This window comes from Rattus norvegicus, chromosome 18 (assembly GCF_021556685.1).
Source record: "Rattus norvegicus strain SHRSP/BbbUtx chromosome 18, alternate assembly SHRSP_T2T, whole genome shotgun sequence".
In the NCBI taxonomy this organism is placed as follows: domain Eukaryota; kingdom Metazoa; phylum Chordata; class Mammalia; order Rodentia; family Muridae; genus Rattus; species Rattus norvegicus.
This window is the reverse complement of record NC_141551.1, coordinates 66,881,049-66,905,948: the sequence shown is the minus strand read 5'-3', so window position 1 is coordinate 66,905,948 and position 24,900 is coordinate 66,881,049. Positions and strand designations below refer to the sequence as shown.

At 39.1% G+C, this 24,900-nt stretch overlaps 1 protein-coding gene across 2 annotated transcripts in view; it reads left to right on the top strand.

Moving 5' to 3' along the window:
- The window catches only part of Dcc (DCC netrin 1 receptor), a 1,119,339-nt gene extending 1,095,093 nt beyond the window's left edge, over window positions 1-24,246 (top strand). The window contains exons 28-29 of one of the 2 annotated variants that reach the window (XM_087592178.1): window positions 18,280-18,422; window positions 21,435-24,246. In XM_087592178.1, coding sequence (XP_087448304.1) covers window positions 18,280-18,422; window positions 21,435-21,524 — 233 coding nt within the window. In that variant the 3' untranslated portion in view covers window positions 21,525-24,246. 2 annotated transcript variants of the gene reach the window in all.
- Window positions 24,247-24,900: the final 654 nt, after the last annotated feature.

Here is a 24,900-nt window from a genome sequence, read left to right as displayed (position 1 = left end):
GAAAGTACTATGGAAGCTGCTGAAGGGAAGAAGTCTTCAATAGTCTACTGTGGACCCTGCACATTCATGATTGATCTGACATGCAAGATGTGCACTGTCATTCTTTTAGAGTGATAGCCAATCACGTTATAATTGGACTGGGCGCCCATTCCTCAGGAAGGAATTCATATCGGGTGTTGTAAATGTGGCCATTGATTTCTCCACAGCTGGGGAAATTACGGGTGCTAGGGACCTGCAATGGTTGTTCTGTTAAACAGACATGGTGTGTCTACCAAATTACTTCTAAATTACCATGTTCGTCCCCAGAGGGTAGTGCTCCTTTGGGCTTTGTTCAGACAAACTTTTGTTTTGCAGTGGCCAGAGGTAACTGCAAAGACGCATAGCTGCCCAAAACTGTGGGAATACATGACTATTTATAAGCGAGACATCCCTATCATCCCTTTCGTGATTCGGGGATATTACAGAAGTGTAGAAAGGATGTGAGAGACAGAGGATAAGAGAACACAGTCTTCTGCAAATAGCATGGCCATTGCACACTTGAACCCTCACCAGCTGCATTACCCAAAAGGACCTGAACCATACTAGGCCTGCCAATATCTTCTCGTTAACTGGGTAGGGACTCACCGAGAACAGTGTGGAAAAACAGATAGAATATTCTAATAACTAGAGGATCATAGAGTTTTCTGTGAAATTGTGCTTCCTAGCAACTTCAGAAGCTATGCCCGTAAAGTCTCAACATTCACTAGACTATACACATATAGGGATATTTCTAACATGGGTGTATGTACATAGATACACATACAGTCCTGTAGTCTAGGGAAGGCAAAAGACAAAAAGTTCAGAGAATCGTAACATGCAAGTGTAGACCATCCCGTGAGGTGAATAGTTACAAAATTCAGAAAGTTGTTCAACGTTGATAAAAGCAAAGCTTACACCAGCTATTCCTATATTGGTCTTTGGCATTCAAAAGGGGAAGTATTTTTTTTATTTTTGTATTTGAAAATATTTTTAAAATATATAACCAAACATTGTTGACTAATAGAGGTTCAGTGAGAATTTTAGTATCCTCTTAAAAAATAATATATATATATATAAAGAGATTGGGTTAATTTAAGAAATACCCATATAAGGAGGAGTGAAGCATTCGCGTTTTGGTCATCCTTCTTGAGTTTCATGTGTTCTGTGCATCTAGGGTAATTCAAACATTAGGGCTAATAGCCACTTATCAATGAGTGCAATACTCAAGTTAATAAAAAAAATACCCATATAAAATTGGAAGTGATTGAATTAAGGTGTCAGTGTGCCAATACCACAGTGTAATCTGCAAGCCACATTCTAAACATAGTTGTGATGCAAATCCGTGTTTGTGTGTGTGTATTTATGTGTGTACATCTATGTTCTTCATTGTGTTCCACTAAACAATGAGACCAAATTAAAATAAATTATTTTACAATGTTAAGAAAGCAAGATCTTGTGAATCAGGAGTAAAAAACAAAACAAAGTCTTTATGGTCATCTGTTTTTCTTTAAGAAAGGAAATTAACTCAATGTGCACACAGTAATGTGAATTTTGAAAGTTAGAAGTTATTATCTTAAACTACACATGAAATATTTACCAGGAACATTATCTACTATGTGTTATTATAAATAATTTAGTATTACAGTTATAGTCTATATCAAGTATACAGTTAATAAAGTTGTAAGAGGCTGAAGCATGGGTATCTAAGTGCTTCTGCATTTAAAAGATATTTTATTAAATTACATAGATACAGATGCAATGCTATTTATCTATGAATTGAGAATTTGAAGTTTCCAAAGTTCTATCACTACAATATGGACAAAAATTAGCTACTGAAGTAAACTGTTTCATGAAGAATAAAATTGACCATCTTCCTAACCGAACAAAAGAAATAAATCAGAATAGTTATATATTATTAAGTATTTTTGGGGGGGTTTCTTGTTGCAAATACAGTCAACAGGACTAAAAAAAATCAAATAATTTATTTGAGCAGAAGAAAGAAATGCCCCCTTTATACCAAATGGGTCAGAATATTTCTTAAACTAACTGAGGGGAATCTCGATATGACATTGTAGAAAAGCAATAGACTACAGAAAGTCAAGGCAGGCCCCTTAAAGAGACCGATGGCTGGCCTGTGGATAATTATCTGCCTTTGGACCGGAAGACAGAGGGAGTACATTTAAAAGACCAGTGGAAGATCGTGAGTTTCTGTTGCTTTATTTATTGGCTGGGTATTTGTGACTTTGAACTGGGAACCACAGAAAAGCATCAGGGAAGGGGTGGGCGTATAACAGCTCAGCCGAATCCACTTCCTTAGATCTTTGCTGATTTCCTCGAATTATTCTATGAAGCCACTTGTGAAGAACAAGGAAAATTGCTGGTACAACCTTTCTGCTGTCTCTTCACCTTCTTGCTGCTTTTGGCCACCGTGATTTTATCGATGGTAAGCCTTCCATCAAAGCACTGGGCTGGCCCTGCTCTCAGTGAGTCAGGCACTGGGCAAATAGCAAGGACACAAACAGACTGGACATTGATCCGTCCTTGAGGACGTCCTTTCTACCTGGGATTCATTGTTTCCCAGCATAAATTTTATACAAGGGCTATTCAACAAGCCTAGTTCCTTTCTTTTCTTTCATTTCTTTTTAATTTTTTTCTTTTTTTCTTTTATTGGATATTTCTTTATTTACATTTTAAATATTCCATTTCCTGGTTTCCCCTCAGCAAACCTCTTATACCGTGCCCCCTCCCCATGCTTCTGTGAGGGTGCTCCTTCACCCACGCACCCACTCCCTGCAGCCTACCTGCCCTGGCATTCCCCTACAATGGGACATCGAGCCTTCACAGGATCAAGGGCCTCTCCTCCCATTGATACCCGACAAGGCCCATCCTCTCCTACATTTGCTGCTGAAGACATGGATCACTCCATATGTACTCTTTGGATGGTGGTTTAGTCCCTGGAAGCTCTAGGGGCTCTGGTTGGTTGCCTCATATTGTTCTTCCTATGGGGTTGCAAACTCCTTCAGCTCCTTCAGTCCTTTCTCTGACTCCTCCATTGGGGACCCTGTTCTCAGACCAATGGTTGGCTTCGAGCATCCGCCTCTGTTTTTGTCAGACTCTGGCAGAGCTTTTCAGGAGACATTCATACCAGGCTCCTGTCAGCAAGCACTTTTTGAAATCTGCAATATTGTCTGGGTTTGGTGACTATATATATGGGATGGATCCCCAGATGGGGCAGTTTCTGGATGGCCTTTCCTTCAGTCTCTGCTCCACACTTTGTCTTCATATTTCCTCCTGTGAGTACTTTGTTCCCCCTTCTTAAAACTGAAGCATCAATACTTTGGTCTTCTTTCTTCTTGAGCTTCATGTGATCTGTAAATTGTATCTTGGGTATTCCGAGATTTTGAACTAAAATCCATTTATCAGTCAGGGCATATCATGTGTATTCTTTTGTGATTCGGGTACCTCACTCAGGATGATATTTTCCAGTTCCATCCATTTCCCCTAAGAATTTCATGAAGTCATTGTTTTTGATAGCTGAGTAGTACTCCACTGTGTAGATGTACTACATTTTCTGTATCTATTGCTTTGTTGAAGCACATCTGGGTTTTTTCCAGTTTCTGGCTATAATAAATAAGGCTGCCATGAACATAGTGGAGCATGTATCCTTGTTATATGTTGGAACATCTTTTGGATATATGCCCAGGAGTACCTTTCAAATCTTTAAAATTCTCCTAAGATTCAGTCTCCTCCTTTACAAAATATAAAATAAACAACACCTCTCATAGCTAGGAACTGTACAGTTTCAGGGATAACTGGAACCATATTTAGACTCATGTTTCCAGTAAGATTGGTCAGTCTATTTCCTGTGCTATTTTGGAGATCTGGGATTTCTGTTTGTTTGTTTCTGGTTTTGTCATTATTGTTATTGTTGCTTTGTTTTGTTTCCAGTTACTATCACATAGCCCTTCATTTGCATAGTTGAATTTGGTAGTTAGATTCCAATATGCAAAGGAGGGACTGTAGAGCAATCATTAATGTATGTTTTCATTAAGACTACGAGATGGTTTATTAGACGATTACTAAATAACCTCAGGAGAATAATTATTGGATTATCAGCTCATTGTTCAGCCAGAAGGAGAGGGTGCTGGAAAATAAAACATTACCATTACATTTGAGAGCTATATGAGGAAGCAAAGCATCATTTAAACAGGTAGATGAAATGACGAAAGAAAGTCTTTCAGTTCCTCGTCTCACCCTTCTGCCATTTATCATTAAAATTCAAATACATTGAGGCAGTTGGAGAGCTGTGGTTGATTCGCCATTGGTTGCATTACTGAATCATTTTTCTGTCTTGGAGAAGAATAAATGGCTTGTGGTTTCCCATATTTAATGTGTAGAAAGGAAGTGGGAAATGATGGGGTGTGGGAATGATGATAATTGCCTGAGAGGGAAGAAAAAAGTACGAGTATGTGCAGACAATTTTGATGTATATTTTTCCAATGAAGACTATCTCACAAAGACTGGGTCTTAATGACTCTTCAAAGTTTCCCATTCCTTTAATGATATAAGGTTTTCTCTATTATACCAGAATAGATTTAGTTACAATACAGAAAGAGGGGGTTACCTGCAGGGGTTCAGGCACAGAGTGCACTCTATCATGAGTCATGTATTTACAGTGACAGAGAGAACAGAGAGCAGAAATCTGTAGTATTTATTACCATCCTTTCTTCTGATTTTGCCCCTGTAAGTCACCAACACCATGCTCCCATCTTCCTGCCATCCCATTCTTAGTCTCTCCCTCACATCCCCAAGATTGTCTAGTTTGTTCCCTATGATTTCTAGTTATATCTTCTTGGTTAACTGTTAGATTATTTTTATCCATGAAAAAAAGTATACCCTCATAGGAGAAATCCTTAAACCCTGACACTAGTTGAGTAGACATAGGCACTCCCTTGTCTTCTTTGAACTTTTAATTTCTTGTCTCCAAGACAACACAATAAAGTGTGCTTAGGAAGTATATTTTAAGGAACATAGAAGAAAAAGTGTGCGTGATCGTAGTTTCTTTGCCCCCAAGCAGAGACGTCAGTACCTAGTCTTTCCTTTGGGTTCTGGGGCACACAGGCAAAATAGAGATAATGCACTAATGACTGAATGCAAACCCAGTAAGCTAGGGCCTTCTGGAACAACAAGGTAGGAATGACTAGGAGGTCTCTTTCCTCTCCTCCCCAGGTGACTGTTGACTTACTCTATAACAGTCAGGCCTTCCCTAGTTCCTTAATAAATGCAGTCTCCACAATTGGAGAGCTCTGTGTCAATAAACAGGCAGAGTTAAGAACTGCAGTAGTGACCTTTGCTACATCCTTGCCTGTTGTAGCTCCTTTGACTTAGGGGGATTTATATGGGGAGAGAGGCTAGACCCCTGGTCAGCACATCCCCTGCTATGTCTTTCCATCACCAAAGAGAAGTAGGAATGGTAGAAGAGAAAAGGCCTTTCCTTAGTAAAGGTTTCCTTTGAATGCGTGTTTCTCTTACAGTGCAATCCAGTCTGCTGTGTTGTACAGTCAAGCGCCTTAAGACCAACACCAAATCCTTCATGTTCGAAATGAGGCCGCTGCTTGTAAGGAACTCCTGTGGCTCTTGTATACAAGCAAATACAGCTGCTTGCTTTCTCTTTGTAATATTTTGTGAACATATAATAGTAAAGAAGGGGACTATACAGTTTGGCATATGTAGTTCACATTTCTCCCATAGTACCAAACCTCTTCCAATATGAGATATGCAGGAGATTTTGCAATACCTTCATCGTCCTCTGATGACATGGCCAGACTGATTACTTTAAAATATGTACATATCAGAATAATTTTCACATCGAAACCAGACAGAAAGAGGCCTTTTCAGTCGCCCCTTTAGAATAGGTAGGAGACAAAGGAGAATCCATTGTTCTCCAGTCTTATTCATAAAAACGAAAGAATGGAAGCTAGAGATGGCTACAGGAAAAAATAGGGAAGACTATTAATGTCAAAGCTAAGATTGGACCCAGGATGCACTGCGGCCTCGATCCACCGCAGGGCAGTCTGGGCAAGACATTCGAGCTCCAGTCGAGCTCGGTGTTTCTCACCATAGAAAATATTGTACTTGGGAGCAACTCGGCAAGAAGACGCTAGCAGGAGGCTGCACCTGGCCGTCATATATTATGCACCTAATGAGCAAATGAAATGTTTAATAACTACGCTGTGGAAATAAAGCTTAGAACAGTAAATGCATGCTGAGACTCTTCGTCTTCCCCGGATGCACGCTGCTGGCCCGTCGCGAAGCTCCAACACCATTTGTATCTCCCTGCTTAGTGGGTCCTGCTGAGGAGACAACATTAAAACCAAAGCGCTGCTCACTTAATTAGTTGTATAACCACGTAAAAGCATTTATTTAACATAGCAGCTTCCGGTGTTGCACCAAGGGTCTCCTGAAGTGCTTCTCCAGCCTGCACCCCAGGCACAGAAAATTGTGCAGTGGCTTCAACTGAAGCATTTGCAAATTGAAACATTTCAATTAACCATGGATCATTTAAACTCATAGAAGTCTAATACTGTGTTATTTTACTTAACTTACAGTGTGAAGAATAAAAAGCAGAAAATGAGCAAAAGTGTTGTTATAGGTTTTATTAATGATTTTAGAAAGGACTATTTTTCCATAAAGCAATGATTTAAGGGCAAATTGTTATCCCTTGTAAGTCAAGTTTTACGAGTTGATGAGAAATGCTTTTTGGGATACATTTTTATCAATGTGTTATCCAATATTTTCTAATATGGTTTTCTTACGTTTTCTAATTTTGTTTTATTTTTGTACTTTGTTGACTGAATCCGAGTCGAGTGCTTGGTGCTAGAATGGCTTTGAGTGCTCAGTAGTCTTCCCACCTTAGTCTCCCTGTCCTGGGATTAGCGATGCATCTGCCCCCATGTTGGTCACAGTCTTCCTAAATCTTGAGGAGATGCAAGTCATTAAATAGAAAGCTTAATTGGGTGGGCTTGGGTTTGGGAAGGAGCCCCAGAGAGTTAAAAACAGTGGAGTAGGGAGCTGATTTAAACAAAATAAAATGTCACCACCAGCAGATGAAATAAAAATAAATTTTTAGAACACCAAATTATTTTTACTGGGTATTTCTTAATTTACATTTTAAATGTCATACTCTTTCCCAGTTTCCTGTCCATAAGCCCCCTCTCCCCTACTCCTCACTTTCTTCTATAAGGGAGTTCCCCTCCCCATTCACCCCCCTTATCGCTCCCCCACAGACATTCCAATACACTGGGGTGGGGGGTGGGTCCAACCTTGGCAGGACCAAGGGCTTCTCCTTCCATTGATGCCCAAAAAGGCCATCCTCTGCTACATATGCAGTTGGAGCCATGGGTCAGTCCATGTATAGGCTTTGGGTTGTTTTAGTCCCTGAGAGCGCTGGTTGGTTAGCATTGTTGTCCTTATGGGGTCTCAAGCCCCTTCAGCTCCTTCAATCCTTTCTCTCATTCCTCCAACAGGGGTCCCATTCTCAGTTAGTGGTTTGCTGCTAGCATTCGCCTCTGTATTTGACATGCTCTGGCTGTGCCTCTCAGGAGAGATTTATATCTGGTTCCTGTCAGCATGCACTTCTTTTTTTTTTTTTTTAACTTGAGTATTTCTTATATACATTTCGAGTGTTATTCCCTTTCCCGGTTTCCGGGCAAACATCCCTCTCCCCCCTCCCCTTCTTTATGGGTGTTCCCCTCCCCATCCTCCCCCCCTTGCCGCCCTCCCCCCAACAATCTAGTTCACTGGCGGTTCAGTCTTAGCAGGACCCAGGGCTTCCCCTTCCACTGGTGCTCTTACTAGGATATTCATTGCTACCTATGAGGTCAGAATCCAGGGTCAGTCCATGTATAGTCTTTGGGTAGTGGCTTAGTCCCTGGAAGCTCTGGTTGCTTGGCATTGTTGTACATACGGGGTCTCGAGCCCCTTCAAGCTCTTCCAGTTCTTTCTCTGATTCCTTCAACGGGGGTCCTATTCTCAGTTCAGTGGTTTGCTGCTGGCATACGCCTCTGTGTTTGCTGTATTCTGGCTGTGTCTCTCGGGAGAGATCTACATCCGGCTCCTGTCGGCCTGCACTTCTTTGCTTCATCCATCTTGTCTAATTGAATGGCTGTATATGTATGGTCCACATGTGAGGCAGGCTCTGAATGGGTGTTCCTTCTGTCTCTGTTTTAATCTTTGCCTCTCTATTCCCTGCCTGAGGTAACCCAATCACAGAAAAACACACATGGTATGCACTCATTGATAAGTGGCTATTAGCCCAAATGCTTGAATTACCCTAGATGCCTAGAACAAATGAAACTCAAGACAGATGATCAAAATGTGAATGCTTCACTCCTTCTTTAAAAGGGGAACAGCATGCACTTCTTAGCTTCATCAATCTTATCTAGTTTTGGTGGAGATATATATATATGGGCCACATGTAGGGCAGGCTCTGAATGGCTGTTTCTTCAGTCTCTGCTCTAAACTTTGCCTTCATATCCCCTCCTATGGATATTTTTAGAACACCAAATTGTTAAAAATAAGAAATAAAATGAAATGCAGGCAAGATAGCTGTATTAGATTTTCATATTATTTTTATAGGTTATAATCTAGAATACAGATTCCTTGGTTTTGATAGCTATGAAGAATTCAAGAGTCAGAGAAATTAAGCTATCAGGGTAATTAATGTGACTGTTATAGCACAAACACCTGTCCCTCAAAATGCTGTTTAAAATCTTCCTTGTTTGACTGAAGCACTACTGGGAACCAATGAAACACATAAGAGGCAGAACCATTGGCTCCTTCCTGTCTTTATCCCTCATTTTGCATCCTGTGTGTCCTTCCACTCCCACCACAACATACTGCTTCAATATCAGCTCGAAATAGTAACATCTAGTGACAATGTTCTAGAGGCTATTAAAATATGACGCAACATAGAATTCCTTGCCATTTAAGTTGGCTTCTCTAGGCATTTGTGATAGTCACGGAAGCTATGATTTCTTCTCAGAGAGTGTGGACATTTGTCAGGACTTCATTTTATAGATCACACTCACTGACTTGGGAAAAAGAATACAGTAAATTCAAAATACTTCATTTTTCCCATCAGCTAGATGTTTCTGGTTGGGAATCCCCATTTCTCCATACCTAAATGCTAGCAGAAGAGTTCTCCAATTTCTCCAGTTCATCTTCTCACTTGTTCTCACTACCTGTGTGCTTCTATCTCCTTCTCAAAGCAAGATGACTCTTCTTGATAGCATTCTGAAAGTCATCCCTTGTATTTGGAACAGAGCTTAGAGCATGCTGACTATAAGGTTAAGTTTATATTACACTAGCAGCTCAGATCAATGGAAGGTTTTCTTTTGATATTTATCTTTTATTTTCCTTTGATACATTGCCCTGATTCAACCCATAGAAGTTACATTGAAATTGTGCATGCATACTCCAAAAACCAGTAGGAACCTTGTCATCTGCAGACGTTGAGAAACAAGAGTTCAATATACTAATGAAATGGTTAATTTTGTACTCATTACTATTTTTGCCAATGCCTTAAAAGAGTAAGCCATATCCCTCTTTGGTTTGTCAAAATGTCTATTGGGGTCTATGTGTCTGGGTCAAGTGCTTCCAACTTCTTAGCCTCTTCAGAGATTAATCTTAGGTCTTACATGAATTCTGGTGGCATAGTTTGTTCAAAGCAAAGAAATAGGATAGGTTAGAAATGTACACAATTCACAATTGTGATTCACAATTAGTCACACGAGCAAGGGTGGCTAATGATTATTCTTTTGGTCTTTCTCTCATGGGGTTCAAGAAAAAGACAGGTTAGTTTCTAACACCACATTTTTACATTAAATTAACCAAGATCCAGTAGGGTTGTACTGTAGATAGAAATATCATCACGCTTGGTTATCTGCACCAACAGAACTGTTCCTGTTCTGTTCAGTTCTGAAATGGCTATCATATGTAACACTTGGGTGGATGTGATCCTTAATGGTGGCTTTCCATGATACTCTCTTGTATAGAAATGGTTGTTCTATGTGTTCTATACTTTCTGTACAGAAATGCATATAATATCCACACATGTGAGGCCACATTTGTATCCCTCCCTGGCAGGCATAGTCCCTAGCAAGGCCACTTTCCATTTTCTCATGGGGTAGGTTGATTTATATACATGTCCAACCAAGGAATCCATTTGTCAATGTCATAATATAGAATGAGAGCAATGTTTTAGCAGCATGTAAAATACTAAACATTTAATAGAAATGCCAATAGCCTTAAATATTCTCCAATCTATATTGGTTATCCTATGACCAGACATTATTTGTATCCAATAGGAAGCTTCCAAGGACAGCTAAGAGGAAATGGTCCATACGTTGATAAGAATATCTGCCTCCTGATTTCCAGGGAGACGTAATGGGCTGTGGTCTGCCACATGAAAGTCTCTCAGAGGTTCTATTCAACTTGAACTCTATTGTATATTATTTACACATTTGTTGTCCCCACAGCAGCCAACCCAACACTGCCAAACCTCCTTCTGTCTGAGCCATCTATAAAGTGAAACTTCTAAATACAGCTTATCAAGACAGATTATCATTGGCCAAGTCTATTGAGCAATTACAATCCACACTGCTCTTAGCTCAGCACATTGGCAACTCTTTCCAGCCACAGGGCACCTGTGTTCATTTGTATTACTATAGCTTACAATTCTGTTTGTTATACCTACTAGTACCATCTTTGTATCAGGCATGATATCCCTTCTACTAATTTATCTGACATACCTGTTGTTTCAATTACTGGGAGATGCCCAGTGGATTTGAAACACTCTGATCCTAAGACTGCATGGCATTGGTGATGGGATTTGAAGACATCACACATCATTGCTATAATTATGCATGTTGCCTTTGTAGACTTTTATTGTGTGCTATACTGGAAAGAGGATTGGCCAGAAAGCCTTCAATCGAGACTTGTCAGTTAAGCTGTTTTTATAGTTATAGAGGTAGAACGAGTTAAGGATCCCACTTGTTGCAATGCTTGATCAGAGTTGCTTCTCTGGTGCTGTGCATGGAGCTTCTGCTCCTTTCCTTGACTGAAACCAAACTCCTATTGGAATTGTTTGTTCTTCCCATAACCCCTAGCCTCCTGGACCCCCGATGACTGGAAATAAGAAGGAATAGTGTAGTAGTGGGACTTATTGCTGTTTAACCTGTCCTACAAGGATCTTAGCCCGCTCAAAACCTACTTGAGGCTCTCTATCCCAATCCCATAGAAAACTTTTCTCTAGTAGGTTATACAGAGGATGGATTGCATGGGCAAGATGGGGTAAGTAGATTTTCCAATATCTTAGGAGCCCTTAAAATGCTCATAAAACTTCCATTTACAGGACAGGATATTATAAGATTTTGATAATAACATTTTCAGGAATCATATACATCTTACTGAATTATAATATTCAAAAGTATTATAGCAGTGGCAGGCCCTTGCTACCTGTGTGGATTGATCTCCCACCTCCCCCACAGATGGACCTGTATGTCCTTTAGATGAGTCTCTGGATCTGAGGGCTTTGCATTACCTAATTTATGTGATGAGAGATGTTTTAAAGAGGGTGAACAGGATAACAAACCGAGATCCTGGGCCACCATCCCATAACAAATAGTAGGTCTACAAATTTAATCTTTCAGCCGTATTCTGCAGGTACACTGGTGACCATTCCATACAAATAACCTGACAGCCATGTAGCAAAAGTCAGGCAGTGTTTACAAAGTATATACCAAGACCTTGTCTGCAAATGAAATCCAGGGGATCTTAACGTGGAAGGGTGAGCTCAGGTTAAACCGCAGCGTTTCATCAGCAGGTAATTGGCTGCAGAACGGCGCTCTGTGAAACGTCTTTAGTTTAGGCAGAGTCCTCAGGCTCCACTCACTAATGTAAACGCTAGAGGACTGCACTCCTGCTTCACTTCAAAGTGGAACATGCCACAAGACTAGTTATTTTATATAAAGATATATGTTTGGTCCCAATGCCATAGAAGATGAAGTCAGAATATTCCCGTTGGGGAAGGTGACTGGTAACTCATAAGACACGCAGTCAAGAATTAGCTCAGACTTGTAGCTCCAGAGATGACTAGGGATACAAAATAGACAATCAAATCAGAAAGTAATTGCTCCGTGAGTTTCAAATACTTTCATAAGGGGTAAAGCACAACTTAGTAAGCTTTTCGGGACTCAGACTTCTAGTGTCCAGCTTAAAATATCTGAGGTTCAAAGGAGAAAATTCTAAAGCTGTACACACAGAGACAGAGCACAGGGACAGGACTAGCACAACTCAGGAGAATGGGGTCAGCTTTCCAGAACAAAAACTTTCATGGGAATCTCTGATTTACAATCTCTCCTGTTACTAAAAAGTAGGGTTTTCATTTGTTAGTTTGTTAGTTTGTTTTATTATTTCTTTGTGAGTTTCACACCATGCACCCCAGTCCTATTCATTCTCCCACTGCCTTATATCAGCCCTCTTCGCTGGCAGTCTCCTTCCCAATAGAAAACAAAATTAAACTCTCTCTCTCTCTCGCTCGCTCTCTCGCTCTCTCTCTCTAAATAAAACAAAACAAAACAAATTATAGAATGTACTCATCGTGGAATCTGTAGTGTGTCAGTTGTCCCACAGTATACCCTTCTGTCAGCAAATCTTCACTTGTAAATGGTCATTACAATGAGGCATTGGTCTAGTCTGAAGTTTCTGGCTTCTCTCACACAATCATTGGATCCTCCACCAGGACTCCTTCTGGTTTTCTTGTTGTTGCCCTGTGTTGTGAAGATCACAGCAGGACAGGCTCTTTTACAGTTCACAGATGATGTAGATTTTGGAGTGGGCCAACTCAAAGCCATGGATCTCGACCTGGGTGATAACTAAGCTATTTGTCTTGCCTGCTGTCCCACACCCTAGCCAACAGGGCACAGCTCTCTAGTGCCACCTGATGCCACTATTAGCAGGAAGCAGGGCCATCTCTCCTGCGCTCACATTCTTGAGGATGGCTCGCCCATGCCTTCACTGTCAGGTCAGCTCCACTGTGTTTTCCTGGCAAGATGGATGGTCTCCTGTGGTCATGCTCTTGATGACAGCTCACTTGAGCCCCCTCCACCAGGGTCATCTCTACTGTGCTGCTCAGGTGATATGGAGGGCCAGCTCTCACTCTCTCAACTACTGTAATTTCTGGTTTCTCTTCAGACCATATACATTGTTTGTCTTTTACTTAAGAGTAGTTTTGATGTCAATATTGTCTAATTGGCTGTTAATAAATCCCTCCTGGTAAATTTTCCTAATATGCATACCTTTAACTCTTCCTCATCCTATGGAAAGAGAAAGCAGGTAAAGCCACAGATTGCACATCAAAGTCTCTCAGTAAGCTAGGAAACTGCTCAAATTCTTCGCTTATGTGAATTCTATGAAGATTAGTTCCACCTCAGTGCCTTGGTTCCTAAGGACATCAGGTTCCTTTTAGCAAAACCACAAAGAAGGTCACTGGGTAGAATCCAGGCCCTAAGAGGTTCCAGAGATCTGAAGAATGTGAAGCTATGGTACTTTTTCAGAAAGGAAAGTCTGTTGAGATTTACACACTCCCTGTGGTGTGGATCCAAGTTTTCTTAGATCCCTGGTGCAGAGCTCGCTTTGTATTGATATTGCATAAGATTTAGTTCATTGCGAAAGAATGAATAATTGTCACCTCATCACTAGAGAAAATCACTTCTAATGATCTTACGTTTTAATGAGTATGAATAAAGGTAGTCTCTAGGCACACCTGTGTTGTAGTACAATATATTAATATGGCAAATGGCATCTAACATGCCAAGCAGCTGCCCATGTGTTAGGTAGGAAATGTATCTAAGAGTGTTTCTATGGCAACAATGGTAAGCCATGCCTACAGGTCACATTTTCTCTACGTACAAATCTTCCAAAAATGCACTAAGATAAATATTAAGGATCATATGAATAATGATGTGTCTGGTAAATTGTAAAAGAATATTTATCATGTATGTTTCTTCTTGCAAAATAGGAAGTGGCCCTGCTACAATTTTCTCCATAAGATAAGCCCTTTCGTTTCTCTGATGGGCAGATTTGCATTTTTTTGGCAAATACCTGCATTAAGGAGAACTGATTTTCAGTGTGTACTGGGCATATTGCATGTATCTGGCAAATGTTCACCAACTTAAAGTTTCTTTAAAACATGTGGAAAACCTTGAAAATAGTAGTAGACCTCTTCTTATCATCTAGGGAGCCTAGATTAAAACCAGACAAGCAGGTACAAGTAAGTCCATAGAAAAAGAGTCAACAGGGTGCATGAGATGTGTAGTAAGGTATCAAGACATAAAAGGTGTCCAAATGCTGAGGGCACGCACTACTTTTGTGAGGATAAGAGCTAAAGTCGAATTTACCTAGAATGGGGAAAGCTTTCTAGGAGGATAAATGAACACAGCTCAGAAAATGTAGCTCAAAGCAGGAATTCAACAGAAGCATATTCTCAAGTTAAACAGCAGTCTGTTTGGGCTTCTTATTTGTTCTGTTTTGTTTGTTTATGTGTTTGTTTGTTTGTTTGTCTGTTTCATGTTTAGAAGGCAGAGCCCATAGGTGTTCTATGTATGAAGCTTGAGACAGAACCGTGCTATGTAGCCAGGTTAGCCTTGAACATACTAATCTCACTTACTTAAGTCTTCAGCTTGCTTGGATAAGGAATAATGCATACCACCATACCATGGTTATTTGGGAACTTTTAATTATAAGATTTCTTTTGCCAAATGTGTATTCCCATTTAAACATTTTCTTAGTATCCATATTTTATTTTATCAGTCTGTCTATTATCAGTGTTATGAATTGAACCCAGAGCCCTGTGCTTACTAGGCAACTTATCAAACCATAAGGAATGTCTCCAGTCACATAATGTAAAATACCGATACGAATTACATGTGTCACTTGAAGATCCAATTGACAATTCAAATAACAGGCTTTATAATGGTTCCATTTGTAAATAAGATCATGCCAGGGACACCCTACATGTAGTCACAGGTTAAAGGGTAAAGAGAGGAAAATGCAATATGTAATATAGTTTGTTCACATCTTGTGAAGAACGAGCTCACTCTACAAACTCTGAATGAATGGACTATCATTTGATTGGAGAATACTGGTAGTAAATTTGAATCATGGAGGATAAACCCCAAAACAACTGCTTCGACTGGTTAACATTTTATGTAGTAGATTTGTTTAATCCCAGCAACTTACCTCTTCTTATTAATAACTAATTCAAGTTGCAACTTTTAGAAGTTTGTTATTGTTGTTGTTGTTGTTGTTGTTGTTGTTGTTGTCGTGGTGTGAGAATGTGTGGCATGCGTATACGAGGGCAGGCACACTCGCCATGAAAGCATGATGGCGGAGGCCAGAGACAATCGTTTGGAGTTGATTCTCTAACAGACGCACACAAACACATACGCACATGCACACATTCACATGTATGCAGATGTGTACATGTATGCAAACATACACACACACACATACCATAGTTCCAAGGATGGAACCCAAGTAATCAGACTTGCACAGAAGGCATGTTTCCCTGCCGAGCCATCTCATCAGCCCTCAAGATGTATATTTTTATAGGAGGTCCCCATTTGAAATTATGTGTGTTTGTTTTATAGGCTATAACAGAAGAAATATGTTATAAAGATTATGACAAATGTATGCTTATATGTAAGTAACATTGCAGTAGCAATAAGTGCAATCAATGCTAGAGTTCAGTCATCGATGTTACAACTCGCCACATTCATCAACAAGGAAAAGCATTCGCTCCTCGAGCTAAATATAGGGTTTGAACTCCATGTCCATTTGCATGGTTCCCTAAAAGCATGTGTCTGGATAAGATTCGATAACTTATGAGTCAAGAAACCTTCCTTTATCAGGGCAATCAGATATAATTGGGGAGAACTATGTACCCAAGTGTGGAAGTTTAAGGTTACTTGATTTTACTCCACTCCTTACAAACTCACATGTAAACTCAGAAAATAGTACTTAGAATTATTTTAATAAGGGAATATCAATAATTCCTTTATAGGATTTGTTTGTGTACATGTCTGTGTGTGTGCATATCTGTGTCTGTGTGTGTGTGTATATCTGTGTGTGTCTCTGTGTGTGTGTATCTGTGTGTGTGTATGTGCGTGTGTATGTGCGTGTGTGTGTGTGTGTGTGTGTGTGTGTGTTTGTGTGTGTACATGTGAAGGCCAGCAGAGAATATCAGATATCATTCACACATCAGACATGGTTTATCTTTTGAAAGAGGATATCTCACTGGCCTGAAGCTTGCTTACTGAGTAAGCTAGGCTAACTGGACAGTGGACCTCAGACTGACTCTGCCTCCCCAGCACTGGAATTGCAAGTACATGCTAAATCAACCAAACCTTTTACATGTGTTCCTGGGCTCAGACTCAGGAATTCATGATCGAAATGTTAAGATCATTATAGACTGAGCAATCTCCCCAACCTTCACCCACTTTCAATAAGAAATCTCATTTAATCCTTACAAGTTCCTATCATCATTACCATTTTACAGGTAAATAAACTAGAAAAGCGTTAGAAAATAAAGATTGAATAACTAGGAATAGCTGAGAGTGCAGGATTTTTGTGTCTAGTTACACACTTTGATCATTGGTGACTAATAATAAAACTAAATTGAGAACAAATTGTATGTTTAAGTCATGACAGAGGAAAATTCATATGAAAATTCAGAAGATTATTGACTTACTAGACTATTTACAAACATTGTCCCATATAAACAAATTATTATGCTTTAATACAGTTAGTGCATTAACCCAGGTATGTTTATTGATATAGGAGTCTGTTACAAAGACTATAGTACCCCACTGATATCAGTAAATGAAGAACCAATGTATCATTACTTTTGATAGACTATAACGGAAGCAAGTTTTTATTACTTCCTTTAAATTTTTTATATAAGTTTTCTTTTAAATTTTTGAGATTGTAAGTACATCATTTTCTCCTTTTCCATTTCTCCCTCCAACCCATCCTATGCCCCCTTTTGATTGATATTTGTGTTTATTTGTGTATAAGTATGTGCATGTGTGTGCACATGTGTCTGCACATGCTTGTGGATATGTTTCATAAACATATAAATATAACCTGCTCAGCCTGTATGATGTGTATATTTTCAGGGCTATCTATTTACTACTGGATAAGCAATTGGTGTGCTCTTCCCCACATGGGAAGTGAGAGGAGACATTTCTCCCACTCTCAACATCCCTTAGTTGCCTCTAGTTCTTCATCTGAGTCTGAGGCCTCATGAGCTCAGTCCCTTCCACATTACCATGGCTACTACTGTTGTCCTTGTCCAGGGATTATGTTGACTGGCCGCTATGTTGATGAAACTTCACGGGTGTAGCTTCTCTGATGCGTTATACCTTTTGTCTTAGAGTTTTGTTTCGGGGGTAAGTAGACATGACTCTAGTCCTGTGAGATGTGCTGGCCAAACCACCAAGTCCTTATAAATATTTATTGCAAGTTAACCACAATGAAACAGAAACACTACTACATAGTAAGCAGAATTTTTAAAGTACATTTCAAACTAGGTAAAAAAAAAAAACAATCCATTTCACAGTAAAGAAAAAAATGTCATTCAACAGACTTCATATTTTTGCATGTTTTTGATGAATATTAAAATATGATTTTTGACAGGAACCAGGACAAAGTCAATTCATTTTTGTTCAAAAGATAACTATAATAAAATGCTCTCAGTTTATCTATGCAAAACTTTGTATAGCTGAAATATCTAATATTTTCTTATAGAGCAAGCAAGTCTTTCTTATAAGCTCGCATGTCTGTCTCATATACAATTTGGAGCAGATTTGTGAGTTATCGTACAGGTCTTTGCAACCTGAGCCAGAGGCTAGCAGACAATGAGCTCACGTGATTCTCTGTAGGTTGTGATGAGAAGTCTGGAGGTCCCTGCCTGATTTGGAATCCACTTGAAGTTCATTATGACTCAAAGACCTTCATCTAGTGAGGCCTTCGCACAATTTGTCTTCCATTCAGGAGAAATAAAATGGCACCACTCTAAGTGTCAGAATCACCACAGTATGCTAAAGTCAAGGGAAGCTTGCTGGATTTGGCCTACATAACAGAGATTGTTCCTTGGATGTTTTATGTATTAGTTTCATCATCCTGTGTTTTCTATTCCAGGACCCACCCTTCCCAAGACTCATGTTAAAACGGCCTCCCTTGGGCTAGCAGGAAAGGCAAGGTCCCCTTTGCTTCCCGTATCTGTGCCAACAGCCCCTGAAGTGTCTGAAGAGAGTCACAAGCCAACAGAGGATCCAGCCAGTGTAAGAAGTTTTATCACAGTTATCCTGTTCAATTTAAGGCACTCAGCACTCATTATATTGGGATATTGTTCTTACACCTTGCATATGCTTGAATGTGAAGAGAAAACCTAAAGGAAGAAAGGATATATACCTATAGTTTACTTAAATTGTAGATGTATTTATACTTAAGGGCAGCCTTATATAGAAGAAGAATATTAAGTAATCGCTAAGTATATACAATCATATATACATGCATGTATATATCCATAAATGTGTGTGCACATAAGAGTCTACACACACACACACACACACACACACACAACCTGTGATTACTATGAAGTATCTTGAAATCCTAATTCATTATTGAACTGATATTTAACAGAAAGCTGTATTCTAAGAGATTTTTCTGAAGTAGTCATTACCTCTAAAACCATAATAACTAACACACACACACACACACACACACACACACACACACACACACTTCAGAAGAAAATATAAAATGAAGAAATGAAAACAATGTTTGGGAAGGAAAAAACTGCAAAGATGGGGGATACTAGGAAAGGAATTATTCAAGCTTAAAGGATAAAAACAGCAACTATAATCAGTCCTTGATAAGTCTATGACCTACAAATTTCTTCAGTTGAAATTATTTCCACCAGAAATCTGATTGTCAAAATGGAAAGATTATTTTATTCAAATAACAATATATTTTCATGACTTTTAAATTTTTAAACATAGCCATACTTTTGAACCATGAAGTAATATAACAACAGAAAAACCAAGGAAATCAGTAATGTGTATCTTTTTCTGAAAATTCAGCAGAAAGACACTACATGCTTAACACACCTTCTACAAGATTAAAATTTCAAGGCACTTACTACTCTTTTGTCAGAATACAACTCTTCATTTCAATGTGTCTAGTCACATGATCTGTGGCCATATCTAAAATTAGGTTAAGATACTAAATTTACAAAAGGCTTCTTTTAGGAGAAGTTCTGACTCTAATGTCCAGTGGCCTGTTTCACACCAAAAGTTGACTGAATGCAGAGAAACCAAAGGATAGAGTATTAAAGGCAGTAAGACATGCAAATGAAAGGAAAAGCAGAAACGGGTCCCAAAGAGATCAACAGCTTCCTGTAAAGAAATAATGTGACCACCCCATGTATAATTTTAAATTTTCTAGACACCATGTTAAAAGCACAAAAATTGATAAAATTTAATTTCATGTTGTCTTTTGTCTAATCCCATTTTTCAAAATATTATCACCTGATAAATATAAAGCAAATGTCAAAAAGGGGATTTTTCCTTCTGTTTTCACATTATGAATTCAGAATTAGGTGTGTGTCTCATCTGTGAAACACATTTGATTGTAGACTAATAGTTTTTCAAAAATTAAATAGCTATATTCAGATACACCACCCAGATAAACAAAGCATCAACCCTGAAAATGGTTGGCCAAGGACCAGTGTGGTAGTGCCTAAGGCAGAGGCTGATAAAGCTCTAACTTTGAAGCCAACCTGGTCTACACAGAGAGTTCGAAGCCATTCTGGAGGACATAGTGAGACCCTGCCCTAAAAAGAAACAGGAGAAAAAAGAGATGAAGAAAAAAATGGGAATCATGAGCTGAAACAAAAATGACTCATCAAGTAGTATTTCTCTATTTCACTCTATTTATAAAAGACTATGTTGAGTCAATGGGCTATTTCTCAATCCTTGGTTAGTTCCAAATGATATATGACCAAACTATTCATTAACATTTTCATAATTCTAAAAGAAGCTCATGGGTTGGTACCCTGTGCCCTTGTGTCTTGAGCATTCTTCTGTAGATGAGTTTTCTTAGGATCCTGTAGAACAAATTCTTTTGCAGGTTTCTTAGTGTGGTGAACATTGACTTAGCAAGATGAGGGCAGGGGGCTCTCTTACCATGATATTAAGTGGTGTTTATTGGCTAATACAGTACAAATCATGATCTGGAACATTGTCTCAATCATATAACTAATTAAAAGGGATGGTTGAGAATAATCCAGAATTTCATTCACGCCTACATTTATTAAAACAAACTATACTTAAGAAAGGGGAAAGGGAAGGAATTATTATTTATTGGCTCTTTACCAGCAGGCAGCACTGTCGGACAAATTCCCATTTGACCAATAAGAGAATAACTAAAAGCAGTGAGTATATAAATACTCAAATCATTTTTTATTAAATCAAAAGTTCTCAGACCAGTAACTGAATGTATTAGATAAGTAGAAATCCTGAAATTTACAAATAACATCATGCAAGGAACTCCCAGTGAGCAAAAGGTGATCCATTCAGGAAGCATTATGCAGGTAAGCCTCTTGGTTTATACGGAGTTAATATCACACTGCAAGAGATCCTGCACATCTACACCAAGCCCTCTGGCTTTGGACATAAACTTTGTTTCCACCCACAAGCTAAAGTTATAATCTATACATTTTCTTATCAGTCGAGACATCAAGTTGCCATGCAAAACTTAAATTCTATGTCATTATTTAAAAAATGCGGATGATGTTGATCTTTAGATACTCTTTAGATACCTATTTATAGATTGCCTATCAAAATGAAAAGGACTATTGTATTAATAGTAATCACTGGTCAGACATTGTGACATACAGGTAGCTTGTCACAGGATGCTCAGAATAAACTATAAAATAGGCACCATTATCAATTCGCAGACAAGTCAAACTATACATCAGAGAAATCTCCTAACTTGTTCATTACTACAAAGCTAGCCGTTGGAAGAATAAGACTTAAAATAGTATATTTTTAACAGTGAAGCTTTTTTCCCTGTTAAAAGTATAACGTCCAGGGAAGCAGTATTCAATAGTTGATTGGTAGCTCCTTTTTTATTACAAGTTCATTCTGTTACAATATTCTGAGATCTGCTCTATCTATCTGTCCCTACATCAAACTCAAGAATAGTAAGTGGCCCGACTTACAGGAAGATACTAAGTGGATTTTTGGAGCCTACCAAGACCTCATCCTAACTCTCTCCCATTCCCTCTCCAGGTATATGAACAGGATGACTTGAGCGAACAAATGGCGAGTTTGGAAGGGCTAATGAAGCAACTCAATGCCATCACGGGCTCCGCCTTTTGACATGCATTGCCAAACCGTTGAGATCTTCTGGGAACTTTACAGCATACCAATTATCCATAAACAGCACACCTGTGTCCAAAAACTCTAAACCAGTGTACAGGTCCACCATCTGGACCATCCAGTTAAGAAACATCTGAAGCACTTCAGAAGAAATCTGTAACCCATCCTAGATGGACATCAGGAATCAAAGCAAAGATGGTCATGAGGTCCCGAAGATGCATCTTAACTACAAAGTCAAGGCTGAAGCTGCCTGCAGAGTTCTGGTTCTTTGTCACTGCAAGGACCGTGGTGTCATGACTAACGCCTACATTTTCCTTCAGCGGGACCTTTCATTTTCTGTGTAGGTCTAGTCTCACAAGTGCATTATTCAGCCTGTACCGTGCCATAGCAAATCAACACAAAGTCACCATTTCTTTTTCAACTACAGAGCATCCATGGTAACTCTCACACTCCATAGCACCAAAGGATTGGATGTTTTCCTGACAGCATAAAACGGAAATGAGTGAATAAGCAACAGGCAGTGATTGTTTATAGCTCAATCGTTCCGTCTCACACAAGTGGCAGATGCTAGTGAATGGGTATAAACATTTTACCAAGTTTAGCAAGTATTTGTAAATCCATCTCTGATTAACGCATATGTCTAGCGTGTAGAAACTTAAAAGGCCTCAACTGGCGGCATCTTGCCAGCAACAACACCTTTCTAGAAGGAGAATACAATATGCAGTCTTCTCAGACACGTGGTGATTGTGTACTTGAGCTTGTCATAGGACATTTTTCGATTTTTCAGTGGCTTCTATGCCATTCCACACTGTGATGGCCTGTCTGGGTTTCACTGAGGCTTCTTCTTCAGGAGTTTGGCCAGAAGAACTCCGCCATCCTCCATCCCCAATCATTCCCCTACTTCTCCTGGGCAAGTAGCCTTAGGTAAAATGGCCAACTCCATGCATCATATATCCTGTGTCCCCAATATCCCTCTACGGAGAGAGTAGACTTCCTGAGAGCAAGCTCAAAAGAAAGAAAAGGAACATGAAAAACCATATCCCAGAGCACCTTTTCATGAGTTGATGTCACTTCCACCGATAGAATCTTCATTGAGCTGTGCCAGGCCACGTTGACAAGTGTTGACCACAGACCCTGTTGGCAAGGCAATCTTCCATCCCATGCCTAAGCCAGAGTCAGGGAGGAGAGAGGGGTGGGCGCCACTTCACATCTACACATCATAACTCCTGTAGGTATTTTTCAAAGCAGCATCTTAAACTGTGGACTAGAATTTTAAACTTCAATTGCCATGTATCTACAGCTTGAAACTAGCTGAATATAGGAACATTCTGTTGCATTCCCTTTTAGTCCATGAATTTTCAGCTGTATTTGGAGTTAATCCCTATTTATGCAGCTGAGTCGCCAAGAGGGAACTAGTTTGCATATTTATCAGTTAGGTGACTTGAAAACGCGATGAGAGTTTCAGCTGAATTATTCCTTTCAGCTCTGCCTTTGATTTCAAGCTTGAGTAGGTCATAATTTTTAAAGAGCATGGCAAAGATAGGATCTTTACAACCTAATAGCTCCTTTTATTAGGTGGGTAATTATATATGAATCCCTGAATGAAATATTTTGAGCAAAATGGCACTGTAACAGAAATAATAATTCAGATTATTTTTTTACAGTTTTATGTCAGGAAGGAAATCTGATGTCAAAGAGAGGGCTTGTTCAAATGGTTCATTAGAAAGTCTGGTCCATTTGCAAAATGTTTCCTTCAACAAGAGTGCTTGTTCGATTTACTGAGTTGTTCTTTTTTTTTTTCCTGGAAGTACTTTCAAAGAACTATGTGGTGTTATTCAATGGAACAGAATGCTTTTGTTCAATATTTGGGCACTGAGGTAGACAACTGTGGACTGACTTGAAGTAAAGCATTTCTTAACATAGCAATGAATACTTTCAAAATAATCTACTACTTCAAACCGGAAAATGGTATTAAACTACCAGAACTTTCTCAACAGCCCAGAACGCATTCCCCTGTCTATTATTTTAAAAAGGGAAGAAGAACCACTTTTCAGAGGCATTTGATATCCATGAGAGACAGCCCAATTTTCAGGTTGGGGTGTGCTAAAAACCTCAAATTTCAAACTTCAAGGAATGAGCTATACTGAAAGCTGCTGTGTAAACTCTTGTGTAAAGTCAGGAGAACCAGAATTTTTACAAAATTCAAAGCCTTTCCAATCTGTCAGTGATGTCAGGACATGGAATCTTTAAAAGTCACTGAAACTATGCTACCCACTTCAGTCAGTTACATTTCCTCCACACTCCTTGAAAATTTCAGTAAACAAATATAATAGTTTATTTTAGCAGTTGGTGATCCTAATAAGTCGTATTGTTATGACTTGATTATCCAGTGGAAGCATTTATGTGTACTCAGGAGACTGATTTCATTAATTCAGTGATTTTTTTAAACATAAAATTAGTTCAAAACGGCTTCTGCAGAGCTCGTGTTCCCATAACCTTTCCAGTGATTCGCGTGTATACAGTAAAGTTGCCCAGGGTTCCAGATGACATGTGAATTCCCAGGTCTGTGACTGGTGTGAGGCAGCGAGGTTCAGTCTAGCTTATCAATCTAGCTCATTCCACACAGGACCCTTTAAACATATAAATCTCTTTGAGTCCCACAGGGTAAAGCTGAACAGGCAGCCAGCATCTCTGCCACCAGGAGTCATTCTCTGTGAATGGGAAAAAAAAAAAAAAAAAAAAAAAAAAAAAAAAACATCAAACTTGGCAGGAGGACTCAGGTTTTTATAAGCTATTCCGAAACGCAAAGCAAGAGCCTGCTTTTAAGGACTTTGTTATTTTTCTTCTATTTCATTTTGATAAGAAAGTAATTTTCATTCCTCCAGAAATTTCTGCGTTTGTTTAAACTGACAAAAATAAAGAGGGCTCCGAGTGTATTCAAAACATTTGTATAATGCTCTAGACAAAAGTTAAGTATTTCTTAGTGCTTACAGCCGCCTCCATATAGTCGACCCATAATCTTCTAGAATATTTAAATAACATAGCTTCATATTTGGCTATTATTAAATACGTACTCAGTTCAACAACCCAGATAAAACGTTTCAAACCAAGGATATAAGAAGCAAACTTTTGTCAGGGCTTTCTTTTAGGGATTGGATGTAACAATGGTTTGGGTTTTTTCAAAATAAAGATTGCTAATAATGCGGCCCACGCTTCATGCTCTGCAAAGGTGGCCATTCCAAAAGGAGACTGCAGACAACATGTCTAAGCCAAAGCTTGCCATTCACTGGCATTTCCAAGAAACAACTTCTCAAGCACAGGCCTTTCCAAGATATGCTCTGAGTTTGTTCTCAGAGATGATTGTTGAAACTTCACT